A 16,361-nucleotide genomic window follows, 5' to 3' on the forward strand; every position below is an offset into this window, starting at 1 on the left:
ACACCAAATGTATTTATCTCTGTCACGCATACAATGGTAGCTTGTTTTACTCAGCGTATTAAAAACGCGCAGTCAAGCCGCACCAGCTACGGACACAAAGACGAGATTCGCTAGCTAACCAGCAAGCTGACACTGACAGTCACCGACTCAGTCTACACCGTAAAAAGTGATAAAAAAATATACGTGAGTCTCGTCATTAAGTTACAAACTAGTTAAAGTTAAAACCCGAGTGCTGCTATTATTGATACATTTACAAGCGTTATCATTCTTGACAAGTTTGTATGTCAACCTGCTCCACTCAGGACACGATAAAGAGCAAGCTGCTGGACAGCGTCGATAGAACGAGGTGCTAGCTAGCTAGCCAAAAATCTAGCTAACTGCATTGAATCTCTAGCGAAATTGCAAACTGAATGTCGTTATGAATGATAACGTAAGCTAACTTCCCACTACGAAACATAAGAAAACTCACCTTATTTTCGTCACTTTATGTATCCTCCTTCACGTCAGTTACTATTTAAAAGAGCGTTATGTTCCCCCAGATTTGCGTTGTTTGAGGACAGTGCCAGGAGATTATAAAGAAGAAAATTGGGCTGTAATTGAGTCTCACTGAGTGTGTATGTGTGTTAGTTAGGTACTACTATACAGCAGATTGAGGGAGACTCTTCTCAAGGTTTGTTCAGCTTCACTTCAAGGAACAAAAGTGACGTCAGCTAAAAGCTCCAACAATGCAAACTTTTGTCTGATTAATTAACAATTCATTGCTAGAAATTACTGTAAGCAGATACCAGGCTATGCATCTGGTAGGTATTATTTTATTCAACCTGGAAGCAATCTATGATTGATATTGCATTTCAACAAAATAAACTCTGGATTCAGGACTCTGGAAAAAGCAAATAAGTCAAGTGAGCAACATCACATGTAGGCTAAATAAACTGATTTGGGGTAATAGTGGTAAACTAATAAGGGTATATGCTGAGGATGAATGTGGAATGCAGGTGTGGAAAAACTGGAAAAAGATATGGCAGTGTATATACACTGATTATTTATTTGTACATTAGGTCATTGCAATTATGTAACAAAATGCATAATTAATCAAACAATACATGAAAAGATTACACATAGATATTTTTATTTTAATCATGTGATCTGTTTTTGTCTTGGGACCTTACAATATGTGATACATTAAAAGGTAAATCTTGAAAGATAACATGATCACAGTGAATTCTTTGAATATGTGAACCATTGGTCTTTTGATTAAGTGTCTTTGGATAATTTGCAGTAATACAATAACTCAAAGAAGTCTTATCTAATAGCACATCTATTAAAGTTGGGCAAAGACTGCCATCAGTGCCTAATTGTGTTTTTTTCTTTGAGCAGACATCAGCAACAGGCTGAGCAGAGACCTTGTGACCTAGTCAGGGGATGCATTTTATTACATTCAACAAACACTGTGAAAATGTAGATAGTTTATGTAGATACTGTTCAATGAATCATAAAATTGACAGGGGGGCGGTAGAGATAATTTAACTAGAGTGTATATAAGAAAATATTTTAGATTTGAAAAAATACAAATGTTTTTTAATGCTTTTATGAGACATATAGGCTACATATAATCACCAAATCCTTCCATTTAATTGTTGATATGTTGATTTTAGACAGATAGCAAAACATTCAGAGGAAGCAGAAATTAGCAGCGAAAGCTTTATGTGAATGTTCAAGGGAGCAAAATGCCTTTGAATTAAGGGAAATGTGCCTTTTCCTTAGCAAATTGTACATGCACTAGAGGTAATTGGATACACTAATTAAGAAACAAAGTCACTCTTGAATTATGTGGGGGAAAAAACGTATTCAGCATTGTGAATTTTAAACAGGTTTATTTGCTAGTTTACCATCCTTGTGCTCATTGATTTCCCCCCTTCCTGTGACTCAGTTCAGACACTGCATTCAGACGTCCTTAACTGGATAAAACAAGCTTGCCTGGATTGACAGAGATGGTGGGAAAACAATTATTTGATTATTTTTTAATTTTTATTGTATTAGGGATAGCGAGTGATGAAAGCGCTCAGAGCTGCATCAAGAGGCTTCACTGGCCAGGCCTTTTCACATGAAATGAAAATGTCAGCCTTAACTCAGTCATTTGTAACACAAGTGCAAGTCCAATGAGTGCAATGCAAGCACATGGGGGAAGGGCAAACTGTCTGTCTCCTTAAATTTTATTTTAAAGAGTCTTGATTAGAAAGTATAATGAGATACCAAAAGACATAGTAAAGATGATCTCTCTGTGCTTGCCGTTATTGATTTTCACCTGACACATTCAGAGAATACAGATTTTAAAAATCTCAGTACACAACTCCCTATAATTCCATTAAAAACAAGAACCTTCCAGCACCACACATACATTTAATTTACATGACACAAATTCCTCTCTGAGCTATAAACAGGGTAAATGCAGTCCAAGGTTTCGGTACATGTTTAAATTCAGGGTAAAAGCCTAATTGTAATATCTACCATTAAGACAACAGTTTACTACTGTTGACTAACCAACCTACAGTGAATTAAAACATTCAGTTAAATGACTGTCTTAGTGCTTGAAATATCATTGAAATACAGCTAATTGCCCTACAAAACAGAACTTTCACATTTTCAAAGCATGGTCTGTTTTTCATGCAACAATGTTTGATAACTTTCTTTATCCACAGATATTTTTAATATCACCCAGTTTGGGCCACTTAGAAGGTATTTAATAATATGAGCTTTAGGAGAATTACATGACAATGAGGTATATATTACCCTTTGAACTCAGAACAAAACAATACTGTGCAGATATGTTAGGTGGGTTAATGATGCCATGCTTGTCTGTCCTGGACACCAACACTCTATGGTACTATGTGTCTATGGTACTCCCTGCTGTGAGATCCCAAAAGATTAGCTATGGTGCATTTAAAATATTAATAATGGTGTAACAACTGGACTGGTGTGGTATCAGTGGTACCTCAGGGGTGGCATCCATCCAAACTGATATACATTTCATTTCAGGGGATATCAGACACGAGTACCAAGGGAAGTATTCCAGGTCTGAGAATTTAGGATAGAACATGTGCTATTCCTTTTAACTACATAGGTATGAATAAAATATTTATCCCTTCAGGTGTTCCAACGCCAGGCCAATTTGTCTGTGCTTACAGCATAACGTGTTACATGTCTTTATAGCGGCGGAACTGGGGTGATAAACATTGCTTCCAAAATGACCTAAGTTTTCCACTCTTCAAAATATTTATCAAATGCATCTAACACACATAGGCAAGGCTTTAACATGTGTGGTATTCACATTTACAAATATAATAGCCCTTCTTCACCCAGAATTTAAAATGACATAAATCAAGGGAAACATCACCCACTATGACACAAACATGATCAGGATTAATACAGGAGTGCATTGGTGGAATACAGATAGATCCATACAACATACAGTGGGGAAAAACAGTATTTAGTCAGCCACCAATTGTGCAAGTTCTCCCACTTAAAAATATGAGAGAGGCCTGTAATTTTCATCATGGGTACACGTCAACTATCCAGAAAATCACATTGTAGGATTTTTAATGAATTTATTTGCAAATTATGGTGGAAAATAAGTATTTGGTCACCTACAAACAAGCAAGATTTCTGGCTCTCACAGACCTGTAACTTCTTCTTTAAGAGGCTCCTCTGTCCTCCACTCGTTACCTGTATTAATGGCACCTGTTTGAACTTGTTATCAGTATAAAAGACACCTGTCCACAACCTCAAACAGTCACACTCCAAACTCCACTATGGCCAAGACCAAAGAGCTGTCAAAGGACACCAGAAACAAAATTGTAGACCTGCACCAGGCTGGGAAGACTGAATCTGCAATAGGTAAGCAGCTTGGTTTGAAGAAATCAACTGTGGGAGCAATTATTAGGAAATGGAAGACATACAAGACCACTGATAATCTCCCTCGATCTGGGGCTCCACGCAAGATCTCACCCCGTGGGGTCAAAATGATCACAAGAACGGTGAGCAAAAATCCCAGAACCACACGGGGGGACCTAGTGAATGATATGCAGAGAGCTGGGACCAAAGTAACAAAGCCTACCATCAGTAACACACTACGCCGCCAGGGACTCAAATCCTGCAGTGCCAGACGTGTCCCCCTGCTTAAGCCAGTACATGTCCAGGCCCATCTGAAGTTTGCTAGAGTGCATTTGGATGATCCAGAAGAGGATTGGGAGAATGTCATATGAAACCAAAATAGAACTTTTTGGTAAAAACTCAACTCGTCGTGTTTGGAGGACAAAAGAATGCTGAGTTGCATCCAAAGAACACCATACCTACTGTGAAGCATGGGGGGTGGAAACATCATGCTTTGGGGCTGTTTTTCTGCAAAGGGACCAGGACGACTGATCCGTGTAAAGGAAAGAATGAATGGGGCCATGTATCGTGAGATTTTGAGTGAAAACCTCCTTCCATCAGCAAGGGCATTGAAGATGAAACGTGGCTGTGTCTTTCAGCATGACAATGATCCCAAACACACCGCCCGGGCAACGAAGGAGTGGCTTCGTAAGAAGCATTTCAAGGTCCTGGAGTGGCCTAGCCAGTCTCCAGATCTCAACCCCATAGAAAATCTTTGGAGGGAGTTGAAAGTCCGTGTTGCCCAGCGACAGCCCCAAAACATCACTGCTTTAGAGGAGATCTGCATGGAGGAATGGGCCAAAATACCATTAACAGTGTGTGAAAACCTTGTGAAGACTTACAGAAAACGTTTGACCTGTGTCATTGCCAACAAAGGGTATATAACAAAGTATTGAGAAACTTTTGTTATTGACCAAATACTTATTTTCCACCATAATTTGCAAATAAATTACAATGTGATTTTCTGGATATTTTTTTCTCATTTTGTCTGTCATAGTTGACGTGCACCTATGATGAAAATTACAGGCCTCTCTTTTTAAGTGGGAGAACTTGCACAATTGGTGGCTGACTAAATACTTTTTTCCCCCACTGTAAACATAGTAAAATTCCACCAGAAAGTGTACTCATTTTCCAGGTACTTCACATAAGAAGCATTCCCAGCAAATTATAGACCAAGAAGAAAGAGAGAAATGATCAGGAAAATCTGGCATGGATTGTGCTATAAAGGAAGCAAAATTCATCCATACATAGATGACTAGCACTTATTAAATATCAGATCACAAGACATATTACACAGACCAATTTTTGTTCAGAATTTCTTATAAAATGCTTTTGCAGTGGACGGCCATGTAAATAGTGGCCTTTGTTTTTTCTCTGTTAATCGGAGCATGTTCCAGGACAGTGAATGGAGGGGAAACATGAGCCTTCCGGAACATGGGAAACAGATGCTCCACACTTCTGTCTGCAGGCACCTTCGTTTGAAAAGGCAGGAGAGGGGGATGATAGAGAATAATAAAGAACAGAGTTGAAATGTAATGAAATAATGGGTTTGAAAAGAAACCTGGATTTGACTTGGGTAAAACCTGATCCTCTTAGGAAAATAATGGTTTGGATGACATCATTGCTTTTCGGTAAGGTAAGTCACATGTATAACAGAGTAGATTCAATTCTTTGTTTCAGAAATGTCTGAACATGTAAAATTCAGGGAAGTATTTCAGGAGTGTTTTACCAGTTGCATAAACTATTGAACATTTCAGAGTAATTGTTGGCATATTTGTAGTGAGCTTAGCATCTTTTGTCCACAAATGAATGCAACAATACACATATTACTTGGTAACCTCTAGTGAACAGCAGTGGCTCTGTGTATCCCATATTCATACCAACTGTTAATCCATGTCATATCTTATTTATGCATACCACTGTCCCTTTTAATTAGACATTTCAGGTCAGTGCAAAACCCATCCTCCTCCAGGCTGTGGCAAGGCAGACGTGTGAATGAAATGCCTTCAGTGTTATTTGATTGAAAATAGGCCATTACAGCGATATTCATAATGGCAACAGTCTTTACATAATGTATGCTCTCCAGAAACGATCCATCTTGGGGTGAAACAGCAACTTGTATTGGGGAAGCACCAGAAAAACAGGATGAAACACAAAAGCACAGATCTGTCTGGAAAAATTAAGTACCATGCTAGACAAGGTCATTATAATGTAAGCTGGTCCCATCATAGAAAAAAAAAACTCAAGCTAGGCTTTTTTTTGTCCACATTAATGCTACAATTAATTATGATAATCGCTTCTGGGCATGAAAACAAACATCCATTTTAGAAAACCTGGCCTTGCACTAGATCTAGGAGATAAATATTTCATTGATATTTTATTGTTGAACTGGTATATTAAAAAAAAAAGTGAACTGTGTTTAATTTTGTGACCACTTCTATAATAAATGGCTGACTGGTTTAATTGAGCTGGCATTACTGTTGAAACCAAAGACAAAGCAAATGTAATACAATTGATTGTCAATGGATTTGTATAAACATTTAAATGCTCTCTCAGCTCTGAAAAAAGCTGAGCTTAAGCTCTTGGGTTGGGTGCAAATAGCATAGTTTTTCAAACACACTCAAAACCATTCTAAAGGCGTCATTCAAGGTTCCTTTCATGGACAACTGCATTCACAGCAAGCTGCTATTGTATTCCTATCTAATGCATTATGCTTTGTTGAATATTCATAGCTGCCTTGTCCAGAGAGAGGAGTGTGAGACAGACTGGGCCCTGGGAAAATTGTGGTGAAGTTGGGTTGAACAAGTCACAAAGCATTCCTCTGTGATTGCAACACATCTGCTGAAATCCCATCCAGACAGAGGGCCATTTCTAATGTCTGTCTGGACAGTCTATTTCTAGGATGTATTGTTGTTGTATGTAACCCCTTGGCAAAAAAAAGAAGATCAGAGACTGACCGTTTCAATTTGACTCATCTACAAGCCACAGAGTGCCAAGATTAGAAAAAGATATACAGTGAATATTGTAAACATTATATTCTGTTTAAATGTATTTTGTCTGAAGGATATGCATTCATAACATTTAAATATCCACAGTGCCTCCATACCAAGAAGTATGCATTTTGTGCGTGCTTATACATTTTTCAAGTGAATAAGCACAAAGTAACTTGAGGAGCACTGAAGAAAATGGCCAATAAAAACAGTTTGAGGACTGAAATATACCTTTTCCTAAGAGGAACTATGGGAGTCCTGACGGATCACATTACAAGACAAACACTCCTCTGGGTTCACTGGGCCTTGTGTTTCACCTGACCTCATAATTTGTTGTTCTTACTTGCCATTTGATCTGTGGGATTAGTTACTGGTAGTCTGTGTTCCTTCAACAGAACTTTGAATCAGGATGGGCTATCTTTGTTTAATCTATATACATGACCATACCCTACTCAGTAAAGTTAAAGCTTACACTTTTTAAAACAGACTGCATGTTGCAGTTGAAAAACTAAGCATTTGAACAGACTTTTCAACCAATCATATAACAGTTTTGTTCACAAACTGGCACATATGTGCCATAAATCAAATTGAATAGATAGCAGCCAGGAATATTTATCTTAATCAAGTTCAATAAGATATACTTACACTTGATCATTATCATAATCTCTACCTGAATTAATCTAATTATTCTGCCATTAGATTAGACAATTATCAATTTTTTTTTTTTTTTTTACATTTAAAAAAACAACCCATACACAATGATTACCTCAAGGAGTTTATGCAATCTGTTTCTGTTACTGTTCCTGGAAAGTACAGGCTGGAAATGTGAGAAAATGTGATCCACTGTCCCGCCTAGTGGCCAAACTCCTAAATCACCGTTATATTATGAGAGTTATCTCCTAGACAGCAAGATGACTTTACCCTGTGAGATGTCATGGATCTCTAACTGTTGACATCACCATTGTACCCTTACTGGAGGGCTGCATGACCAAAATGTACATACCTTCCATCTGGAGAATGCCTTTTCTGGGAGCAAAATATAGATAGCCTATTCCAAAGGTAGGGAATAAGGAAAATTAGGTTGTATTCATTAGTGCACACCATTTCAAAACGTACCAAAACGCTTTGCAATGGAAAATGAAAGTGAGTGTTTCTTATTAGACAAATTCAGATAAACGGGGAGGGATCTAAGTCCTTTTTCTTCCATTTGGTGCCTAATGAATACTACCATCTAGTGCCATAGCAGAGCCAGGACAGGTAGTCATGCAGTTGGGAGGGTTGGTGTGACACTTCTCATGCCTGACAGTTGACAGTGATTTATAATATTAAATATCCCTTAAGGAGTAATTAGACTGTCCTCAATCCGTTGTCCTAATTCATCACCTCCTATTTAATTATGCATTGACAGATGTATATTTAGCTGTAAAGTTCTGTAACGATCTGAGGAATGGACAGAATAATGCTGATATGAATATGGTTGATGTCACTTCAGATTTTGCACTTTGGGGTTAGGTAGGTTTGCAAAAATCCCAGAAATGGAAGACTTTCGGAATAAGGGAATAGTCAGAAAATCCAGGAGTCCTCCAACTGGGTTTTCTGGAAATAACTGTGAATTTTGGGAGTTACTGGAATTTTGAAACCCTAGGGTTAGGTAGGATTCTTTTCATACAGTACATTATAGGAGGTATTTCCATGCCTTTGGGTTAAAAGGTTGGAAGCACCTCCTAAAGGAAAGGAAGGTCGAACCAGTGTCGAACCAATGTATGAGGGATTACTTTGAGATTCCATTGACAAACTATGTAACATTGTTATCCATGTCGACTTGTCAAAGAAGCAACAAGTACAGCAACAACGTCGACTGCAATATCATGTACTAGATACCGTCTCAAACAAGCACAATCTTACAAAGTTTGCCCACAAGATGAGATGCTCACATACACAGAGTGTACAAAACATTAGGAACACCTTCCTAATATTGAGTTGCACCCCCTTTTGCCCTCAGAACAGTCTCAATTCATCAGGGCGTGGACTCTACAAGGTGTCGAAAGCGTTCCACAGGGATGCTGGCCCATGTTGACTACAATGCTTCCCACAGTTGTGTCAAGTTTGCTGGATATCCTTTGGGTGTTGGACCATTCTTGATACACAAGGGAAACTGTTGAGAGTGAAAACCCAGCAGCGTTGCAGTTCCTGACACAATCAAACCGGTGCGCCTGGCAGCTACTACCATACCCTGTTCAAAGGCACTTAAATCCTTTGTCTTGCCCATTCACCCTCTGAATTGCACACTAACACAATCCATGTCTCAAGGCTTAAAAATCCTGACATCAATAAGGGGATCATAGTTTTCACCTGGTAAGTCTGTCATGGAAAGAGCATGTTCCTAATGTTTTGTACACTCAGTGTAAATCAAACATAGGACAGGCAGGCTCATAACTCGCAGGTAGCCTCAGACTTCAGGCTTCAACAAGAATGAACTTGAAAGGATGGTCACGCGAGACTAACTCACAGGTGATGTCCAAACTTTATTTTGAGTAACAAACAGGGCTTAGCTAAAGCCAAATGAAACAAATATCGCACAGTAATCAGCAAAAAGCTTTCAAATACAGTCATATACCTTACAGGGATGTAGTGCTGACAAAACACCATTTAAGCACCACTCCCCAAACTGTAACATATCACTAATGCATTAGTAAACCACTGACCGTATTCATATTAGTAAAAATGAATTATAAGTGTTTATTCAGGTATCCCACAAAGGACATTACTAGAGAAAGACAAACAATCCTCGCTCAAAAATGTTTTCTCCCATGAATAGAAGTTTATGCATGTCATTACAGACTAATGCACAACAAATCATATCTATTATAAATGTAATAATCTGTAGAAGCCTGTTACAGCACACAAATGACAATGGGACACAGAATTACAGATCCCTTGCTGAGAAAATGCACACTGGTTGAATGTGGCTCTTTGACATATTTTACCAGCCTTAATCGGTTTGAGATATGAATGATGGATTAGTCCCTCTGTACTTTCAATTACTTGTATTTATCTCATATTGAGAACTAAGGGTAAGAGACTGAGTATGAGCACTTACAAGGGCAATACAACATAAAGATGTGTGATAATGATAACGTATCTCAATCAGACTCGCCATGCGGTACAAAGATCACTAACTTTATGACAGAAAACAACAGGAGACCGAACTTCTTTGAAGATTGAAAACAGTGATTCTCACAATTCAAACGAGTATTTAATTAATTGTAACTGCATGCAACGCATTCAGTGCGTAGGCTAAATGTCATTTGAAAACACAATTTCCTTAGGATCCTGTTTGGTTAGCACAAACATTCATAATTCAAAGAATAAAGCTTCAGAAAAGCAGACTGACCCAATACCCATATGGGAGCCCATTCAGACAGGCAAAGGACGGGGCATACCGTGGCATTAGTTGGTGGTGTAGCTACGCATGTCCTTGCATTGTAGGATGTAATTTTACCTGTCAAATCATCTTTTCCGGACAATGGAACCAGTCTCAATTAAGAGAAAGGTCGCCTTTTTCTCTCCAAGGCCTCTCATCCAACAGCGACTCCACACAGCAGAATCTAAGAGCAGGATCTTCATTACGCCATGTCATCAGTCTCCTCTGTCTCCACTAGGCAGGCCTCATCAGAGGTAGGAGCCCTGAACGGGGGGTGGTACTCGAATGATGTGAGGACGGCACCGTGTTGGTGATTTTGGTGCAGGAACCAAAAGACTGCCGAGATCCCCATGATGGCGACCACACTCAGAATGACCAGAGCTGAGAGCAGTGGACTGGTAGCTGAGCAGGACAAAAACAATGTAGGGAGAGAGGTCACCATTGAGCTTACTGTACGGCTATCTAAGAACAAAATAAAGGAAAATGGCTTTGCTTCACTTACTGGGTTTGCCGTTTTTCTCTGCTTCTGAAAAATAAATTAACAATATATCAGTGAAATATGAGTAAAAATAACTCATATGAATGAAAATAATAACATCTGTATACACTTGTTTATCAAATTGACATAACAACACATTGCTGCTGCAGTGGGCCTATGTCAACTAGTCTATGTCGGCGGGAAATGAAAATAAATGTTTCTGTGTTCTGTGGTCGGAGGCTATTTGACGGCCGCCCGCTGTGCATGGACGATGTTCGTTATGGTGTGTCCCGTCTCAGAGTAGAAAGATTATGGTTCACAAATGCTGCTAAAACTAGGGCCTTACTTTCAGCAGTTTCACAGACCACTCCATTCTCTGGGTTTTCAACACAGCTGACTTTCTCCCACACCCCTGTGGTGGTGTGCATGGCAACACAAGTGTCCATGGGAATCAAGTCAGGTGAGCTGGAGCTGTTCCCCCAGTTCTTAAAGCTCAGGCCCATTTCATCTTGCCACTTAAAGTCCTCATCTTATCAGACAAAAAAAACAAGACATCAAAATTAGAAAAATAGCAATTACTTCACTCATTCTCTCTCTGTTAATTTCACATTTCTTTCATAACCCAAACAAACCTGGTCTGAAATAAATAGTTATACACATAGTGAAAATAACCCCGTTCAAAGAAAATCAGTGGCGTCTGCTTTTTTCCACATGATTTGCACATGAAAGGCATTAATATCTGGGTACGAATCACAGTTTCTTTCAGTTGCTTTTTTATCCTCCTGCTTCTGCTTCCTCAATATAGAGCTACATAAAAACAGTATTTCCTGACATTGTGCAGTTCAGAACTGTTCCAAATGGGGAAGAAGCATTATTCATGCTTGACTAATCCGAAGTGGGTCAATGGGAAATCTTCCCAGGCAGTGTTGACAGTACTGTCAAAGAGTGTGTGCCAGGGCACACATACAAGACCTGATAAACCTTATTAGCAAATAAATGTGATCATGATACTCATTATGTAAAAACAATCATAGAAACACTGATCCCAATGCCTAGTTTAATATGTATTATGGCAGTGGGTGAAGTAACCGCATTATGCTGTACAATCACATAATAGGGCAAAGTAGCTTTCATAAAACAGAGGTGTCATAATTTCAGAATAAATATCAGTACTTACCGTCACTGTCATAATACATGCCCAACCACACATGGATGTTGCCTTTCCACACCTGCGGACTGTACTTGATGATGAAATCATTCTCCTCTGCACTTTGGACACTCACCAGTTCTAAGAGACAACACAGGACAATCTGTAAAATCAGGAATGGGCAACTTTGAGGGGATGAGGGCCACAAAACATCTGAACTCATCATGGGGGCCCGGGTCTGCATACCCACATCCATACATGTAGTCATAGCCGGCCTTAGCCTTTAAGTGAAATTTACAAGAGGAAAACTGCTTATGCACAAGCAAATTTCGAAATTGCACCTTGTGTATTCTACTATTCTAACTTTGAATAGTTGAGACCGACAGTTTTTTGTCTTTGGAAATTGATCCGGGGGCCTACAAAAGGGGGGCAGTTGCCCATCCCTGACCTAAATGATAAAAAAGTTGCAACATAATGGGATACAAAAGTCATGAGTACCATATCCTGAGCAGAGAGACTTCGCAGCTTCAATCGTATAACTTTTAGCTATGTCTTCTTCTCCATGGACAAAGTGGTAGCATCTTTGTCCAAAAGGCACCCAGGTGCGCCCATCTGCAGGACAATCTGTGGGGAGAATTAATCATGAGACAAAACCACTATAGTCTCAACCCCACTTTCAAACAAAGTAAGTCCCTGGTCCAACCTACATTTCCAACAGCTCACCGAAAACAAGTCAAGCAAGAGCCACCAGTGTTACCAGTTGGGATGTGACTGGTGTAACAGAGTTAAGAATGTAGCGTAAACTCACTCCACAGCTAGATTGAAATGTCGCGGATGGAACCTTCCAATTGGTACCTTTTGGGTGACTCAAACCGTTGGAACGTTGTCAAGGAGGTCGGTCACATGTGTTAGCAAAGCAGAGGTCCCAAGTTCGAGCCAGGTATGAGCCGAATCGGGTGGAAGTGGTACTCGCTTAGCAAGCAACGTGACACCGTAACACTGGCAATCACGGATGTTTGGAGTGATTCTTCACAAAACCCAGACACAAAAAGACCAACAACAAAAAAAATTCCATAGAATAGTCCTTTGGAGGAAGGATTGTTTACATATATTTGACATTTGTATCTAAAAGCATAATTGAGAAATAACTTATCAAAGCTGGCCTATTTATGACATTTAATACTCCATAGTGTTTCATCTGTAGGTGCTACAAAGTGTCAGATGAAGCTCTACCGCTTGCTCTGTAATATGAGTAGTATTTTGATTTTAAAAATCATTTAATTTATGAATATTCCAAAATATAAACATGAATATTGAAAATATACAATTTTTGATTTGGCTCATTTTTCTATATATTGATGAACATAATATACTCTACTTGCATATCAAAGTTCCAGAGTGGGATTTCTGCTACAGGTATGATCACATTTGTCAGCATTACCGTGAACGTGAAAATGGATTCAAAAAATGGTCACCCTCTGTGATTGGAGGATGCGCAATGATACAAGTAAAAGGCCAATTTATAGGTATGAAATGGGTCATAACTTTAAAATTAGCAGGGATCCTACTCTTTTTTTTTTTTTTGTCTGGTTTCGTGAGGAATCACTGACTTTTTTAAAGCAAGAGTCTTTAGTGCGATATCTATTTACTGGAAGCATTAAGTACTTCTAAAGCCACAGTCTGGATGTTTTCCAGTAATTTCAACTAATTAAATATACCCCTTGACTTTAATGTATGTATACCTTCGTGAGATTAGTGCAATTGCATTATCTTGTCAAATAGAAATCAAGTGCCATGTCAGCGAAAATGTCATGGAATAAATTGTTTGTTTCCATTTTGTAGGTGGGCCCACTTGGAGATTATGCACATTTTACAGAAGACTATCTGAAGACTAGGCTACACTGCCTTGCTACCTTTGGAAATTATATGGACAAATATTGTTTGCTTCAACATTATACCTCGATGTCCGAACTATACATGGTTACAAGCCAAATCACGAGGGCAGCTTTATGCCTGTCTAATAAATACTAGAATATTTGGCATGTAATCGAATGAAAATATAAATCCCTACAAAAATATATGCGGACATGGAAATCGTGAGCATTAGTGCAATGTTACAATGTTGTTCAGTGAACTTTGCCCAAATGTTATCTCGTTACAAGTTTAAACTGAAAGCACAACAAGTACTTAAACTTTCTCGAACAACACGAAGGGAGCATTTGCCATCCACTTAATATAATAAAATTAAACAATACTTAATTATCTCAACTTACCACCAGCTAAAGTAGATTGCCAATAAACAACAACGAAAAGGAGATTGCACAAGGTTAAGGTGCGAAGGTGCCATTTCATCATTGACTCCATGTCCGCGAGCTCCAAATCATGGCTCCAAAAAATTTCTGAGCTTCGTACGTCAGCATCTCACATTTAAATGTAATCCCACCCCTACAGTGCCTGAATTGACATGCTCCCTCAAAAAGTAGACTGTAGCAAAGTTCAGACTCAAGCGTATGTTTGAAGCTTGTCAAAACAAATGATCATACCATAAACTTTATTTTGAATTGCATTATATTGCATAGCTGCATATTGTTGAAATTATTAGTGAAGTTGAAGAATAACATTAAATTCATAAAATTCTATAGAATTTTCAGTTGCTTTATTATGGATTATGGAGAAGGAAGCAAGATCATTCAAAATTAGGGGGAAGTGTGTCTATTTGGTTATGTTTTGTTTTGTCACAGGAGTAGGGCCCCATGGGGACATTGATTTAGAGAATACCCATAAAGCCTCTAGATGGTGCCATAACTGCATACATTTGTATAGATTTCAGTGATTGCAACCCAGTGGTATCACATTCTGCCTAGAGTGCCTCTTTATGTTTTGAAAAAATTACAGAATAAATATATCACAGTCACACAGGAACATATTTTATACATTTATTCAACTGAAATTAGTGAGCAATTGGATGTAAATAAGAAGCACAATAAATTCCATTCATTTTTAGGTTGTACAGCCTGATCCTTACTTAGGCCTACCATGACTCAAATGATGAATAACATTATTGTCTCATTAATTAATCCAAAACTCCCAGTGATTCCGCTGAGTTGACCAGGATATGGCTGAAAAAACAAGATGCGAGACTTTAAGAAGTGAGAAGAATGTTGGTGAGAGCTGGAATGGCAGAGCGCTCAGTGGGGTACGTGAAAGCCTCATTTCTAGACAAAAGAAGATTAGAGACACTGCATTAATAAACAAGACAAAATCAACAGGGAACATAGACGCAATGTCTGCTGCATATCCACTCCAAAAATTATTCAGCAATGCCAGAGATTCTTTGGAGGTTTAATAACAGACAATCTGCATAGTTGAGACTTGTAAAATGAGAGCAGATATTTAATAAGTCAACATACATTAGCAATGGACAAGACTGTGATTGATATCTCACACATACTTAATATGTAGAGGAGAGTGGGATAAATTGAGACATTTTTTTAATTCAGCATCACTCTGTCAAGGGAAATACAGTATTCTTTCTAACAAAGATATCTACATATAATTCTGGATGTTGTGTATCCCTGGAAATAATCAGAATTTATGTAAACATTACAGTTCTAAAAAAGTTGTCTCTTGGCACGACTTACCCCGGGTATGGGGAAATTGTGCCGCAGGACAGGGTAAGTTAAACCGCCTACACATTTCTGTACTGAATGAAATATTACCACCACCTTTTTAAAACCATGTCTATCTCTATTTCACAAACACAATTCAACACATACACAATTGTTTTTTTTTGCATATTTTAACACAGGCTTAACAACTATCAAACACTTTGTACTTAAACATTTTTTTTTTTTACATAGGTCAGGCCCTGTTGTTACCTGATATCCCAGCGATAATGCCTTGCATTATGCCAGGGAAGAAAACGCTTACATTTGCTCAACTTGCCATTGGCTCAACCATTGGCTCAACTTACCCCGATAGACTGTCACATGACTATAGAAATGGAAACGTTGTGATTTTAGAGACACAAAGTAACAATAGCCTATGATTAAAGGGACTGCATTCAATCTGTTACTAGGCTCACACCATCATCATCATTATCATTAGGCTATTCACCTAATTCAAATACAATCAAATCACACCCACAATTCAATCGCCCACCATTCATTCATTGACATCAGTGAGGAGAGACATTGGGTTTAACAACAACATAGATCTAGGACCAAGTTTGCCTGCATCTTGCCTGCGTCTATTTGGGGACAAAACACATTCTTTATAGGCCTAGATATAGTATAGGCTGTTTTTAGCCTTCAACCTTTATATACTGTAACCATATGAGTGAATTTATATACAATATTCTGGTGAGATGATGGCAGTGGGATGGTAGGCCCC

At 38.6% G+C, this 16,361-nt stretch overlaps 2 protein-coding genes across 11 annotated transcripts in view; both read right to left on the minus strand.

The window, feature by feature from the left end:
* LOC121536123 (bromodomain adjacent to zinc finger domain protein 2B-like) overlaps positions 1 to 643 on the minus strand; it is a 97,876-nt gene extending 97,233 nt beyond the window's left edge. For all 9 annotated transcript variants that reach the window (XM_045206568.1, XM_045206567.1, XM_045206566.1 and 6 more), the window contains exon 1: positions 470 to 643. The gene's annotated coding sequence lies outside the window, so the exon portion shown is untranslated. The remainder of the gene's footprint in view (positions 1 to 469) is intronic.
* An 8,782-nt stretch (positions 644 to 9,425) lies between these two features.
* On the minus strand, positions 9,426 to 14,383 carry LOC121536828 (CD302 antigen). Of its 2 annotated transcripts, XM_041844413.2 has the most exons (6): positions 14,243 to 14,383; positions 12,468 to 12,593; positions 12,000 to 12,110; positions 11,169 to 11,351; positions 10,847 to 10,870; positions 9,426 to 10,746 (listed from the first exon to the last, which is right to left on the minus strand). In XM_041844413.2, the coding sequence occupies exons 1-6, from the start codon at positions 14,331 to 14,333 to the stop codon at positions 10,547 to 10,549; spliced, it is 735 nt and encodes a 244-aa protein (XP_041700347.1). In that variant the 5' UTR covers positions 14,334 to 14,383; the 3' UTR covers positions 9,426 to 10,546. The 2 variants fall into 2 exon arrangements, with proteins under 2 accessions (XP_041700347.1, XP_041700348.1); XM_041844414.2 differs by lacking the exon at positions 12,468 to 12,593.
* Between the last annotated feature and the right edge of the window lie 1,978 nt (positions 14,384 to 16,361).

Source organism: Coregonus clupeaformis, chromosome 23, assembly GCF_020615455.1.
Source record: "Coregonus clupeaformis isolate EN_2021a chromosome 23, ASM2061545v1, whole genome shotgun sequence".
In the NCBI taxonomy this organism is placed as follows: Eukaryota; Metazoa; Chordata; class Actinopteri; order Salmoniformes; family Salmonidae; genus Coregonus; species Coregonus clupeaformis.

What these genes read in the sequence shown, in the direction of transcription:
- LOC121536828 (XM_041844413.2), bottom strand. Translation starts at nt 14,333, where the DNA reads ATGGAGTCAATGATGAAATGGCACCTTCGCACCTTAACCTTGTGCAAT. An exon ending in GTCTCTCTGCTCAGGATATG is followed by an intron (nt 12,111 to 12,467) that starts GTACTCATGACT and finishes GTTGTCTCTTAG; the next exon opens with AACTGGTGAGTGTCCAAAGT. An exon ending in GGTCTGTGAAACTGCTGAAA is followed by an intron (nt 10,871 to 11,168) that starts GTAAGGCCCTAG and finishes TTTATTTTTCAG; the next exon opens with AAGCAGAGAAAAACGGCAAA.